This window comes from Mastomys coucha, unplaced genomic scaffold (assembly GCF_008632895.1).
Source record: "Mastomys coucha isolate ucsf_1 unplaced genomic scaffold, UCSF_Mcou_1 pScaffold22, whole genome shotgun sequence".
Classification (NCBI taxonomy): domain Eukaryota; kingdom Metazoa; phylum Chordata; class Mammalia; order Rodentia; family Muridae; genus Mastomys; species Mastomys coucha.
In genome coordinates, this window is record NW_022196905.1 from 137,299,967 (window position 1) to 137,314,991 (window position 15,025).

A 15,025-nucleotide genomic window follows, 5' to 3' on the forward strand; every position below is an offset into this window, starting at 1 on the left:
GCCTCCGGAGTCTGGGATTAAAGGTGTGCACCACTACTGCCCAATTTAAAATTCTAAAAAGATTTGTGGATGCAGGAATTTGAGGAGGCTAGAAGAGACTTGGATCTCTTGGAATTGGAGTTAGAGGTGGTTGTGAGCCTTCACGGGTGCTGAGAACTGAACTTGGGTCCTTTAGAAGAGCTCACTGCTGAGCCACCACCTTAGATTTGAGTTCCTCGTACTGAAGCTGAAGTTTGGTGATTTGGCTAGGCGACTGGTCAGTGAGACCAGGGATCCTCCTGTTTCCACCTCCCCAGTGTGGTGTTTTAGATGTGCACCATAGGCCTAGTTCTATAGGTGGGTGTTAGGGATTCTAACTTGCATACATATGCTTGCACAATTGGCCTTTTGGTGACTGAGCCATCTCCCCAGACCTTTTTTCTTTTGCATTTACGTGTGTGTGTGTGTGTGTGTGTGTGTGTGTGTGTGTGTGTGTGTTTGTGTGTGTGTATGAAGTGAGAGGTGGCGTTTGGGTACCATAGTGCCTAAGATGCGGGGAGGGTGAGAGGACAACTTGAGGGAGTTGGTTTCATCTTCTATCATGATGGCCCAGAGACTGAATTCAGCCCTCAGTCTGGGAGCATGCCTTTACCCTCTGAGCCTTCGCTCTAACTCCTGGCTTTGGGTTTTTGAGGCAATGTTTCATATAGCTTAGGCTGGCCTGGCATTCAAGGTCACCTCGGCGGCCTGGGATGACCTTGTACTGCTGGTTCTTTGGCCTTTACCTCTGGTGTGCTGACCTTTGCATTACCACACCCAGGCATCCCCCGTAGCTTGAGCCTAAAGCTTGGGATGGATGGCCTGCACACCCATGCCCTGACATGATGTTCAATGACTAATCAATACCGAGCATTTATGAAGCCCTGACACATAGCAGGCATTGACCAAACAGCCTGGTGTGTAATGAGGCTAACTTGTCCGATTCTGCCCAAGATGCTCCTGAGTTAAACAGGTTTGAACAGACTACCGGAGGGCAGGGCACCCCTCAGTATAGGGTTTGGGGGGGTTAATGCCTCCAGTCTTCTTCCCCCAAGGCTGGTCTTAAACTTGAAGCAATCCTATTGCCCCTGCCTCCAACGTTCTGGGATTACAAGTGTGACTCACCGTGCCCAGGAATATGTATCCTTACTACAGAAGGGAGAGCTCTGAGAGCCCACGTAATCTGTGCAGAGTCCCACAACAGGAGAGGGAAGCTAGCTATTGACCTTGTTCTTGGTGACTCTCTCGGTGATCTTTAAAGGAGGAACTTGATTTCCCAGCAAAGACGCTAAGGGTTTGTCAGGACTGACCTTTGACAATGAGAAAGCTATGGCATCTACCCTTCCTCTTTGATGGTCCCTGGAGGGGTTTGCCTGAGACAGGGACCTGTTTGGACACAGACCACCCCGAGGACTGGTCAGTTTCAGTACCCTGCCCAGCCTGTGGCTGGGAAGGGCCAGGGCCCAGATCTTGTGGGCAGCCTGTGGTAGGGCCAGCATTCCAGGGGCCTGCCTGGCATGTGGGGAATGTCCTAGGGGAAGTCTCAGCCTTCCAGAAACTCAAAGGGAAGTGTTCTTACATGGGGTGGTGGGTGGTGGGAGGTGGTGTTTGTGGGAATGTCCTTCTGGTCTGGAATCCTGAGGGGCTGCAGTTACTGAGTTACACTGGGGTTGTGCCATGCCAGAGAACTGACCTGCTTTTCTGATGTCTTCATAAACAGAGACCACTATTCCTGTCTTACCTACCCTGCTTCCTGGTAGACCAGCACCCCGGGGCTTGAGCATCACCACAGTGGGGGCTTTTGTTGGTTACAGACTTGGGCCACAATCACCACAATTTATTTAGAGTCAGCTGGGTGGCTGTACTCTATGCTGACCCTGGAATAACAACCTAGGTTTCTGCTCAGGAGGCCCAGGCTACAAGGCCTTCGAGAAACTCTGAGGCGGGCGGGGCAGGTAAGGCTCTGCATGTGCCTTTCTAGAGCTTAACCTCCTTTCTACCCCAGATCCCTCTGTTTCCAATCGGTATATCGGTATCTTCTGGCGTCTCTGGCTTCTTCAAGGACGGGCTCTAAGGCTACTTCCTGGTACACTCTGGACCCTCCCTCCATCCTGAACGCATCATTACCTTAAGCCTGGTCTTTCCCATCCACTGGGTTTGGGGTTAGGATGCTCCAGGGTGGCCTCAGAGAGCAGGAGAAAGTTGGGGATCAGCCAACTCCTGCAGAGAACGACTGTGGAGGAACCGTTGAATGGACTAGCAAACACGAATAGGCTAGAGGCAGAAGGATTGCTATGAGTTCGAGTCCAGCCTGAGCCGCACAGATATTTCAAGCTGGGCTACAGAGTGAGACCCGGTCTTAAACACCAGAAAAACTCGCCGGGGAAGCGCGCAGGGGTCCGGCGCGCGCTGCAGGGCCCCCTCCCCTGGCAGGCCCGGGTAGGGGCGTGGCCTAACACGATGACGTCACTCGCCTATAAAACCCAGGGCGCCGCCGGGCTGGCTTTGTGGAGAGCTGCAGCGGGCTACGCCGTGCTGAACAAAGGAGGTCGGGCTCAGCCACCCAAGCTCCCGGGGCCACCGGGCCGCCCTCCGCCACCATGACCGCCAACGGCACGGCCGAGGCTGTGCAGATCCAGTTCGGGCTCATCAGCTGCGGCAACAAGTACCTGACAGCAGAGGCGTTCGGGTTCAAGGTGAACGCATCCGCTAGTAGCTTGAAGAAGAAGCAGATCTGGACGCTGGAGCAACCTCCCGATGAGGCGGGCAGCGCGGCCGTGTGTCTGCGCAGCCATCTGGGTCGATACCTGGCCGCCGACAAGGACGGCAACGTGACCTGCGAGCGCGAGGTGCCCGACGGCGACTGCCGCTTCCTCGTCGTGGCGCACGACGACGGCCGCTGGTCGCTGCAGTCGGAGGCGCACAGGCGCTACTTCGGCGGCACCGAGGACCGCCTGTCGTGCTTCGCGCAGAGCGTGTCGCCGGCCGAGAAATGGAGCGTGCACATCGCCATGCACCCGCAGGTCAACATCTACAGCGTCACCCGCAAGCGCTACGCGCATCTGAGCGCGCGACCGGCCGACGAGATTGCGGTAGACCGCGACGTGCCTTGGGGCGTCGACTCGCTCATCACCTTGGCCTTCCAGGACCAGCGCTACAGCGTGCAGACGTCCGACCACCGCTTCCTGCGCCACGACGGGCGCCTTGTGGCGCGGCCCGAGCCCGCCACGGGCTTCACGCTGGAGTTCCGCTCCGGCAAGGTGGCCTTTCGCGACTGCGAAGGTCGCTACCTGGCTCCGTCCGGGCCCAGCGGCACCCTCAAGGCTGGGAAGGCCACCAAGGTGGGCAAAGATGAGCTCTTCGCCCTGGAACAGAGCTGCGCTCAGGTGGTGCTACAGGCGGCCAACGAGAGGAACGTGTCCACGCGCCAGGGTGAGTTCGGGACATGTCCCCTCCCTTGGGTCCCGACTCAGTGCACAAAAGCATCTCTGCACTCCTGCATCCTTCTGTTTCCCTATCTTCTCCTGGGCTCCCTTTAGGCTCACAGGCCTCTAGGCTCCATCATGGGGAGGTGGGCTTCTGTTTAGAAAGACCTGATCTCACTATATAGCCTTGGCTGTTCTGGAACTCGCTATGTAGACCGGGCTGGCCCCGAACTCTCAGAAATCTTCCTGTCTCTGTCTCTCGCGCTGGGATTAAAGGCACGCACTGCCCCCTCCGTCCGGGACGTGGGCTTCTTCTGCTGGGAGGAGATGACGTGGGGAGGGGGATACGACCTAGCACATCCTAAAGCAATACTGTCCACCTCCCCCACCCCTGGCTGAGGGCGTGGGGCTCCCTAGACCTAGCTTAGACCTTCTCTCTGTTTCCTCTTCCTTCCCAGTCTGAGCCGTCCCCATTCGTGAACTGATCCTCTAGGATAGGCTGTCCCACGTCTTGGAGAGGAAGGGTTCTCCACCCCACCCCACCCCCACCCCTTGTTCATTTCCTCGTGCGTCCTCTCCCGTTTCGCGGGCCTTTGGCTAGAGGGCCAGGGGGACAGTCACCCCTGCCCTCCCCGCCTTAACTGGCGAGATAGAAGAGGTTGAAGGAGCTTTTGATCCCGGCGGGGTGTGCTGGGCGGGGTCGGCCCTGCGACTGGTGGGGGTGAGGGTGTCCGCAGGAGCTTCCCTTCCCCCACCCTACCTCCCCTCGCCGAGGCCTGGCGCTCCGGGCCGCGGCCTTTGTGAGCAGGGGGGCGGGTCGCCACGGCTGGGCCCTCCCTCGTCCCCTTTGTCCTGCTAAGGCTCTGCAGATGGGAAAACCAGATGCGGCGGAGCTGGGGGAGGGGATCGGCTTAGGCGGGTCCCTCTGCGGAGGAGCCACCCCCAACCCTCCAGGCGTTGTCCCTGGTCCACGGTTCAGTGAGGAGGCGTGGAGTGAAGCCGCCTGGCTCTTCCTTCGCACCCCGGCTGGCAGGCGGCGTGGCGCGGGTGGCTGCGCGCCAGGCGCCCTCCCTGTCCTCCCGTGCACGCCTCGCGGTCCGACACTCGGCGGAGTGTCCCTCCAAAAGCCTCTACTCTCGAGTGAACCAGTTCTCAAGGCCTCGCTGGCTGGGAACAAATCGTTTGCAACTCTATCTGTCCCCATCCAGGGCCTCCAGCAGGCTGGCAGGCCATTTCCGACCGGCATGGGCATGGCACAAGTAGGCGCCTCCTTTCTGGGGTGTCCCCTACTCTCCAAAGGGTCTTTGCTGCCTGCTGGCAGGGCTTTGTGAGATCTCACTTCCTTGGCTGGGAAATTGGACCCTAGACTTTGGAGATAGCTGGATGGGAGCCAGCCTGTGGAGAGGAAGAACCCCCTCCCCCAATTCAGAGGGCAAAGCCTTGGGTAGGGCCTGCCTGAGTTTGGCTGAATTAACCCTCAGAAAGGTGCAACCATTTGTTACTGTTACACAGTAAGTCGGCAATATGCTGAACTGGGTGTACTTGATTCCAGAATGTTCTCTCATTTTACACACACACACACACACACACACACACACACACACACACATCAAATGAACCTTAGCTTCTCTTGTTTCACAATGCTGGCCAGGGGGTCAGAGTTCCCACCTGTTTAGCAAACATTGAGATACAAGCTCTGGTAAACGTCTCATGGGAATGTGAATGGTAGGTAAAGCAAAAGATTGGGGTTGGGGGGGCGCGATGTACAGGATCCGGGTAGTAGATTATAAGGATCTGGGGTCCTTTCTGAGGACCCAGGAGCTGCCCCAGGAGAGTAACTAGAAATGAGCATGCACCAAGTTTATGGACTGGTCTTGCAGGGAGGTGCAGATGGAAAAGCCCTGCATATCTAAGGAGGAAGGTTGGGATTTGAGACTGGAGGGAACCCTGTAGATGCCGGGTACTCTAGCCTAGAGAGACCAGCTCTCTGCTTACAGAGCTGTGTCCAAGGCTTGTGCCCTGGTGAAGGTTAGGCAAGGCACAGGTGACTTAAGCCCTTGGGGCCTCGAAGGAGCTAGAGGGTGTGTTTTGCGAGCCTGGACAGGTACCCTTCTCTGAAGATGCCATGATTGTGCATGATTCACACTGATGCGGCAGGAGGGGGCGGAAATTGAAGGAGTTGAAGGGATGAGAATCTGAAGGGAAACTTGAGGGTCACAGTTAGACCTCTTATGTCTGTGTCCAAGTCTCATTCCCATGTCAGCCAACTCCTCCCCAGGCTTTTTGAGGGTGAGCTGCTGGGTGGGTGTGCCGGGGAGGCCATTTTGGGCAGGCCTGCGTGGCAGGGAGGCGGGGCTGGGCTTCGGGAAACACGTGTTGAGAGCTGCTAGCCAGGAATAGGGGGAGGGAAGGCGCAATCTGGGGTTGTGAATCATCCGGGCAGATTTGCTGCTTCTTGCCCCATGGCCTCAGTTTCCCCATCTGTAAAACACAGAGGTACTTTGAGCCAGGCTCTGTTCCTGGGAGGTGGAGATCCCATGAGAGCAGGATTGGGAGTGGAGGGGGAGGGTCTTTTCCTCCTTGCTCTTCCTGACCCTCACAAGCCCCTGCTGGCTCAAGGAGACCCCGTGCTGTGTCTCCCCACACTGTCCATCCTAGTTTACGTGTGGGTTCTAATCCCCGAGTATGCTTTCAAAGGATTTTGTCCCCATCACTTCTAGGGTGGGTGGCTGAAGAGTGACAGGTAAGGCTGGCCTTTGTAGGGTATCTGACAGCTCCACCTTGGGGCAAGGAATGGCTTGGTTTTGAGCACAGTACGACTTTGGGAGGTGAAGTCCTGGAGGGTTCTAAGCTAAGCTGCCTTCTGGGTTGTGGGGATTGCTGCTTTCGAACAACGCTAGGGACTCTGGCAAACGGCTAAGCCCAGGAAGGGGGTTGCGGGTTGGAGGACCCTCTGAGTCACCACAGAGCCGGCTAGGAGGCTGGAAGACAGCCACGCCCCCACCGTGGGCTCCTAGGAGCCTGTGACTCAGGTTTTCTGTGCTGCTGCTGCTGAAAAAGAAAAAAAAAATCCCACAGAAAATCTGTTACCATAGCAACGCAGCTCCAATGTGATTCCAAGGCCAAGTGGGGCCTTTCCCCCTGGCTGAGCCTTAGAGGGCCCATTCAGGAAGGGGGCTAACTTCCCTTTCCTGCTGAGGTGGGAGGGCCCAGCATCTCCTTGGCAACAGGCCCCTCACATCCTTTCACGGTGCCAACAGAATTTTTGGCATAGGAGGGAAACTGAGGCAGAGAGAGAAGAAAGCATTCACCTAAGGGTGCCTGGAGTCCACTTTTGGTGCCTGAATGGCGTCTTTAGCAAAAAGTGGATGCACCAGGCCCTTTTGTCCCACTACCTGGAGATAAGACCTAGATGGTGGCCTGGGCGAGGCCCTTTTTGTCCTCTGTCTGGATGTCTCATTTTTCAGAGGTATTGGGAGGTTGAAGGTTGGTGTGTGTCCACATCACTGCATTGTCCTGGACTCAGTGCCCATGATGTCTTGGGCCAGGGCCTTTCCTTTGTGTGAGGGAAGCTAGCATGCTGGGAAGCTCTGACTCCTTTACCCTGCCTACCTTATTTTTAGTTTTTGTCTTGTAGCTCATTTGGTTTCCAACTCTCCATCCTCCTGCCTCAGACTCCAGGGTACTGGGATGACAGGCATGGGCCACCACAGGCTTGGAACTTTCTATGTAGACCAGGCTGCTCTCCAGTGCTGGGAATAAAGGCACGGGCCACCATCTCTTGGTGGGGCTTTTATTTGTAGGAATGTGGGGATAAAACCTGAGGCCTTGTGCATGACAGGCAGGTACTCTACCACTGAGCCACACCCCAGCCCCTCACTGGGGGATTCTAGGCAGGGGCTCTACCACTGAGCCACACCCCAGCCCCTCACTGGGGGATTCAGGCAGGGGCTCTACCACTGAGCCACACCCCAGCCGCTCACTGAGGGATTCTAGGCAGGGGCTCTACCACTGAGCCACACCCCAGCCCCTCACTGGGGGATTCAGGCAGGGACTCTACCACTGAGCCACACCCCAGCCCCTCACTGGGGGATTCAGGCAGGGACTCTACCACTGAGCCACACCCCAGCCCCTCACTGAGGGATTCTAGGCAGCGGCTCTACCACTGAGTCCTGCCCCATCACTTCATTGGGGGGAGATTTTGGACAAATGCTCAATCACTGAACCACACCCCCAAAGCCAGCTTTTCTTTCTTTCTTTCCTTCTTCCTTTCTTTCTTTTTTTTAATACATTTTTAATCTAATTACTTTTATCAGTGTGTGTGTGTGTGTGTGTGTGTGTGTGTGTGTGTGTGTAGGTGTAGGCCACAACACGCGCATGGAGCTCAGAGAATAACTTGTGGGAATCCATTTTCTCCTTCGAACATTGAGTTGGGGTATGGAGAAGGAATTCTGGAGGCTTGGTGACAAGGGCTCAGGTGGGTGATTGGGAGCCACTGCAGTCCCACATCTGGCTTTCCCTGACCGTTTCCTTAGCTCAGTGGGCACAGTTAGATCAGGTGGGGTCGCTTAGGCTCTCCAGCACTGGGCATGGCTGTTCTGCCCAGTATGCTGCACTGACGCAGCAGCTCAATTACAGTCAGGCAGAGGTGACAGTGGGCGACACCCCGCATACGTGTGGCCAACTGTCCTCTTGATGTTTAGCCATTCCTAGTGTGGGCCAGGGGCAGGAGAGCCATTTCTGTCAGAGGAGGTTGGGCAGACTACAGCCCAGAGCTGTGGTCTTGAGGTAGCCACCTAGCCTGGGATGGCCTTCCTACCCTCCTCTGTGCTTCAATGGTAGTAGATCCTGTGGAGGGACTGGGTCAGGGTCCTGGGGGACCCACCATGGAAGCCATGTCTGCTGATCCATATGTTGAGAAGGGGAGAGCTGAGACGTGACCAGGCATCTGTCTATCCCCACTCCCGAAGCCAAGGAACCCCTTGGTCTTGCTGGGTGACCTTGGGCCAAGGCCTGCCACCTCTGAGCTCCATTTTCTGCTTTGTGAGGTAGATAGAGGTCAGAGCCTTTGGCATTAATAGCACAGACAGAGACTCAGTTGTGTCGGGGTGGTCCTAGCACACTCTTGGGTGGAGTGCCAACTTAGGATGGGTTCCTAGGGGGCAAGGCTAAAGGTGGCACCTGTCATCCCCTACCAGGTTCTGCTTCCTAAGGACACCTAAAAACATCTGTGAGACCAGCAATGTATACTGTGTCCAGGCTGAGGGCATTCTTAGAATCCCGGATCCTTGAAACAATGAGTTTATCTTGTTAGGACCCAAGATCCCACTCCTAGGTGGAGTCAAAGCCTCTATGCAAACCAGGGCCACAGAACTGGCCTTGGGAGTGACACCTTACTGGGTTTCAGTGAGGTCACGTGACATGGAAACCTTGTAGTGTTACTATGTAGCAAGAAGTTAGCAAGATGCTACAAACCTGTAATTCCAATTCAGAAGGCACAGGCAGGTGGATCTCTGAGTCAAAGATAGCTCCACATACATATACCAATTGGCAGTGAGACCCTGTCTCCAAACAAAACGAAAACAGGCTGGAGAGATAGATGGCTCAGAGATTAAGAGCACTGACTACTCTTCCAGAGGTCCTGAGTTCAAATTCCCAGCAACCACATTGTGGCTCACAACCACCTGTAATGGGATCTGATGCCCTCTTCTGGTGTGTCTGAAGACAGCTACAGTGTACTCACATACATAAAATAAATAAATAAATCTTAACAAAAACAAAAAACCTGAAAAGGAGGGCAGTGATGGAGAGATGGCTCAGACAGTTGTGTTTGTTTGTTTGTTTTGGCTTTTTGGTATTTTTTTTTCATTGTTTTGTTTTTTCTTTTTTTCTTTTCCCTTTTGGTTTTTCGGGACAGGGTCTCTGTGTAGCAGTCCTGGCTACCCTGGCACTCATCTATAGGCTAGGCTGGCCTTGAACTCAGAGACAGCCTGCCTCTGCCTTCCAAGTGCTGGGATTAAAGGCATGCTCCAGCACTATCGTGCTCTGGAACACTTGCAGAGGCTCAGCACTCACAGGGTGGCTCACAACAGTTCCAGGAGATCTGACCTCTGAGGGCACCAGGCACATGTGTGCACGTGCACACACATAAGGCAAGACGTTCATACATGACATATACATAACAAGATGTCTTTCTAAAGATTTAAAGAAAACGAATAAGAAGAGAGAGGGAAAGAAGGAAGGAGACCCACTGTTTGGACATGGCCACTACGTGCAGGGAAATGTTGGATGGCTTGGTCAGCATTCAGTGTTTGTGGCTGGTGGGGGCAGGGAGAAAGTGTGCCTTCATTCTTAAGCTTTTTGATTTTTCTGTGTGTGTGCGTTATGTTTGGTACTAGGGGTAGAATCCAGGGCCTTCTACCATGCTTGGCAAACACTTTACCCTGAGCTATGTTCTCAACCTCCCTCTTATTTATTTTATATTTAGCTCTGGCTGGCCTAGAACTCATTATGTTACCTAACGGTGACCTCGAACTCACCTAAACTCAAACAAAATTCACCTGCCTCTGCCTCCTGAGCTACTGGAAATCATGAACCACAACGCCCACCTTCTCTTTTAAAAAAAGGTTATTGCTTTTGTTTTTATTTTTGTCTGGAGGGTGGGGCCCACGTGCTGTGGCGCCAGCTTGGAGGTGGGAACCAGTTCTCTCTGCCCTGTTAGTCCTAGGGATTGAACTCAGGTGGGCGGGTTTGGCATCAGGTGCTTCTACCCCACGAGCCATCTCGATGGCCTGCGACCCTTTGTTTGTGTGTCTGTGTCAGTGTGTGAGTGCAGCGGAATCTCCTGTAGCTCAGGCTGGCTTTGAACTTATGATCTTCCTGCTTCCGGTAACCAAGTACTGAGATTGCAGGCTCACTCTAGCCCACCCTTTTATGCAGTTCTGGGATGGACCCCAGGACTTTGCATGTCAACTGAGTCATAGCCACGGCCCTATTTTATTTTATTATTTTTTGAGATTGGACCCCACTCATCGCCAAGGCTGGGCTGACAGGCGTGGGTCCTGGCTCCTACTTTATTCTTTTACTTTCACACATACCCACTACAGGAAGCGGGTAACGAGCCCCCTTTTACCAACACCCTGCCATGTGACATTCTGCAGAACCAGCGCCATCTGTGTGTTTATTCAATGGTTTTGGTTGTATTTAAAGCAAATTTCCGACGCTGGGGCGGCTTATCCGGAAACACCTCCATCTGTAGCTACAAAACCAGGCCATGCCTTACATAAGGGCAGCATTGCCTAACTGGAACCAGTCTTTAAGACCCAATCCAGGGCCACGGGAGAGTTCTGCTTGGCCTTAGAACATCTTTGTGGGTGGTTCGTTTTGAAGTTTGAAGGCTTCCTCCCTCCCCTCCCTGCTTCCTTTCCTCCTCGCCATTTTGGGCACTAGAGTTTAAAGAAACCCGCCGCTGAGCTAAATCCCCAGATTTTTTTTAAAAGAGTCTTATGTATCCCAGGCTGGCCTTGAACTTATAACAATGCCTGGAATAGCCTATTTTTAATTGTTTATGTGTACACTCCTAACATGGAAGTCAGACATCAATATCATATGTGTCATCTTTGGTCATTCTACATACTTTTGGGGGAGTGGTGGGGGCAGGGATGGAGTGAAAGGAAAGAGATGGATGTAGTCCTAGCTGTCCTAGAACTCACTATGCAGACATGCTGGCCTTGAACTCACAGAGATCCATGTGCCTGTCTCCTTAATGTCCACACTCTACTGAGACAAGAATCGCCCAGTAGCCTGGATTCAGTGATTCAGCCTACTGAGCTTCAGGCCTACATCTGTCTTGGCTTCCCTGTGATAGGATTATTGGCTCATGCCACTGTGCCTGGTTTTTACATCATTCCTAGCAATCCGAATTTAAATCTTTATGGCCAAGCCGTCTCTTCAATGTCTTCCTCTCTCTTTTTTTTTTCCCTTTTGAGACAGGGTTTAACTTGGTAGCCCGGGAGGTTCCAGAACTCACAGTTAGCCTGCTGTTTCAGTTTCCTGAGCGGTAAGATCCTGGCTAGCTTTGACTGCTGACCTGCTAGCCTGGTTCTGCCCACTGCTCAGGATTACTGCTGAGGGATCTAAGCCACACTTCAATAAGCCCACTGCTCGGTGCCATCCTGGAATATGGGTGAGACAAGGGTCACGCAGTGGCCTGACTGGCTTGGGTCTCTCTCTCTGCAGGAATGGACCTGTCGGCCAATCAGGATGAAGAGACCGATCAGGAGACCTTCCAGCTGGAAATCGATCGGGACACGAGAAAGTGTGCCTTCCGCACCCACACGGGCAAGTACTGGACGCTGACGGCCACCGGAGGTGTGCAGTCCACTGCATCTACCAAGTGAGTGACACCCTACACTCCCCCCCACCCCCCGCTCCCCAATCACCTGGCCTGGCTTTTCTCCCAGGACTGGGCAGCCCGCTCGATGCCCCAACATTGCCAGCCCCTCTTCTCTCTCTCAGGAATGCCAGCTGCTACTTTGACATCGAGTGGTGTGACCGCCGGATCACTCTGAGAGCGTCCAATGGCAAGTTTGTGACCGCCAAGAAAAACGGCCAGCTGGCCGCCTCTGTGGAGACAGCAGGTAGCTAGCTACATGGGGGTACGCACCCGAAGCCTGTTTCCCTAGTACCCCATAGTTAACCATCATGGTTACTTACCTGAACTTCCCTGTGTGTGTAGGGCATCCCTGTAAGGTGGCTGTACCCTCAAGCAGCCCGTGACCCTCTGCTTCGTGATATTCCTTCCGAGCCACACCCTGGCTGGCCCATCCTTGTTGCTGTAGAGCTCAATGGCCCCTTTTCCCTGTGACAGGAGACTCGGAACTCTTCCTCATGAAGCTGATTAACCGTCCCATTATCGTATTCCGGGGGGAGCATGGGTTCATTGGCTGCCGCAAGGTCACGGGCACTCTGGATGCCAACCGTTCCAGTTACGACGTCTTCCAACTGGAATTCAATGATGGCGCCTACAATATCAAAGGTAGGTTACCTGGGTGGGGAAGCCACACCGTTCAAAGTCATCTTTAAGGAACGGGTGTCCTGTGGCCGCCCGGGGTAGCCCATTCTCTTCCTTGTCTATAGAGAGATCTTTTCCTGGCCCGTCCTGGGCAGACAGAGAAGGTGGGAAGCAGCTGGGGAGAGGGGTTGTGGCTCCAATCTGGGAATCTGAGACAGGAGAATTATCCTTTTTTTCCCTTTTTTGGTGTTGAGAATGGAGCCCAGGGCTTTGAGCTTGTTAGGCAAGCATTCTACCACTGAGCTAAATCCTCAACCAGAAGAATTATGTAAAAATAAGTAAATAAAAAATAAAGAAAGAAAGAAAAAGAAAAAACGAGAAAGAGAAAGAGAGAGAGAGAAGGTAAAAAGAAGATGGAGCCGGGTGGTGGTGGCTCAGGCCTTTAATCCCAGCATTTAGGAAGGCAGAGGCAGGTAGATCCGGGTTCTTGGCTAGCCTGGTCTACAGACTATGTTCTAAGACAGCTAGAGCTATACAGAGAAATCCTGTCTTAAAAACAAATAAAAGAGGGGGGAGGAAGATGGAATTCCTTCTTGGCTGTGAGACCAAAACCAGTGAGGGGACACAAGCAATCCAGAGGTGTCAGTCAGAATCAGAGCCCCATCCTGTATGTGGCCTTGACAAGGCAAATGACTCCTTTTTTATAGTGCTGAGGACTGAACTCAGCCACATCCCAGCCCCTCACTGGGGGATTCTAGGCAGGGGCTCTACCACTGAGCCACACCCCAGCCCCTCACTGGGGGATTCTAGGGAGGGGCTCTGCTGCTGGCATTCATCCTCCTTTTCTTGCTTGTTTGTTTGTTTTGTTTTATTGTGGCTCTAGCTGTCCTAGAACTTTCTTTGAAGACCAGAGATGTACCTGTCTCTGCCTCCCAAATGTTGGATTTAAAGGCATGTGCCACCATGCCCAGCCCTAGCCTAGCACTCTTATGTTTTGTAGTTTGAGATGACATGTCAGTAAATTTCCCAGGGTGGCCTTGAATCTAGGTAATCCTCCTGCCTCAGTTTCTTTCTTTCTTCCTTTTTTGGGGTGGGTGGTTCGAGACAGGGTTTCTCTGTATAGCCCTGGCTGTCCTGGAACTCACTCTGTAGCCCAGGTTGTCCTCAAACTCAGAAATCCGCCTGCCTCTGCCTCCCAAGTGCTGGGATTAAAGGCGTGTACCACCACTGCCCGGCTTCCTGCCTCAGTTTCTTGAGTATTTGGATTACGGGACTGTACCTTCCAGCTGAGCCCACTCAGTTCTGGAAGCTGACAGTGGGAGGGAGTGTTAATCCTTTTGGGGAATGACAAGGTGGGGTTGACATGTAGTCTCCCTCCCCAGACTCCACGGGCAAGTACTGGACGGTGGGTAGTGATTCCTCGGTCACCAGCAGCAGCGACACCCCTGTGGATTTCTTCCTCGAGTTCTGTGACTACAATAAGGTGGCTCTCAAGGTGGGCGGCCGCTACCTGAAGGGGGACCACGCCGGGGTCCTGAAGGCCTGCGCGGAGACTATTGACCCCGCCTCACTCTGGGAGTACTAGGGCCACCTGCCCTCTGCAGGCCACTTGTCAGTCCCTTCTATTATCCTTTCTCACCGGGTGGCCCTGCAGTAAGTGGCAAGCCCCTTGCCTTTCAAACTGGAAACCCGAGAGAAAACGGTGCCCTTGCCATCGCCCTCTGTGGACCCCTTCTCCCTAACTCTCTGCTCCCCATGGGTCGGTGGCTACAGACTGTCCCCGGGAGGGACTCTGGTTCTCCCGTCCCCTTCTTTCTATGGGGAACTCTGGCACCTTTTTTCTGACCTCAGTCAACTCTGAGCCTTATTTTCCCCCAGGAAGTGGCCTAGGAGAAGCGACAGGGCCTAGGGAGTTACCCTGAGCTTGTAACTGGAAGACCCTACCCCCACCCCTCTCTGGTGCACCTGCTCTGGCCCCAGCATCTGGAGGCGAGCCTTTTGGTGGGACTGAAGCCCAGCATGGCCTGCCTTGCCGACAAGTGTTTTTCTGGATCATGACTGGAAGGCAGTCTGTCTTGTCCTTCAGCGTTTGGGCCTAGCTCTTTAACTCAAAGCTAGCTAGGTGGCACTGCCCATTCTGGAAGGGGCAGGGCTCTGTCCCACCTCATTCCTTTTCCCCCTGGCCTGACTGGAAGCAAATAAATGACCAAATCAGTATTTTTTTTTTTTTTTAAAGGAAATGTTACCGTTGAAAGGCCCTAGGCAAGCCCTCCCTGTTGGTTATAGTCGTGAGTGGTCTTGGGGGGCAGAAAGGGGGGAGATACTTGGCGCCTGTCCCTGACTCCCCAGAGCGTTCCCTTCCTCTTCCTGCCTGTCCACCCCAGCCCTGGCTCTGTGATTGGTGCTCCATGTCTTCCCAGACACCTCGGGGCTCCAGGGCGGGAGAAAGCCAGATGTGTCCCTCCCTGGGAGCCCTGGAGTAAACCTCAGGGGGCCCTTTCCCAACTACCCCCATTCCACCGACTCCCCAACACCACGCATCTCACTCTGGGTGTTTCGGTTTTTTGTT

General features: G+C 54.0%; 1 protein-coding gene across 1 annotated transcript; it reads left to right on the top strand.

Annotated features, from left to right (window-relative positions):
- Positions 1-2,505: 2,505 nt before the first annotated feature.
- On the top strand, positions 2,506-14,946 carry Fscn1 (fascin actin-bundling protein 1). The gene is made up of 5 exons (XM_031338600.1): positions 2,506-3,450; positions 11,682-11,838; positions 11,961-12,082; positions 12,313-12,480; positions 13,839-14,946. The coding sequence occupies exons 1-5, from the start codon at positions 2,619-2,621 to the stop codon at positions 14,039-14,041; spliced, it is 1,482 nt and encodes a 493-aa protein (XP_031194460.1). The 5' UTR covers positions 2,506-2,618; the 3' UTR covers positions 14,042-14,946.
- The last annotated feature ends 79 nt before the right edge of the window (positions 14,947-15,025 follow it).

Bases quoted from the DNA above. Each gene is read 5' to 3' on its own strand.
- Fscn1 (XM_031338600.1), top strand. From the start codon at position 2,619: ATGACCGCCAACGGCACGGCCGAGGCTGTGCAGATCCAGTTCGGGCTC. The intron at 11,839-11,960 runs GTGAGTGACACC...TCTCTCTCTCAG, and splicing joins CAGTCCACTGCATCTACCAA to GAATGCCAGCTGCTACTTTG. The intron at 12,481-13,838 runs GTAGGTTACCTG...CTCCCTCCCCAG, and splicing joins TGGCGCCTACAATATCAAAG to ACTCCACGGGCAAGTACTGG.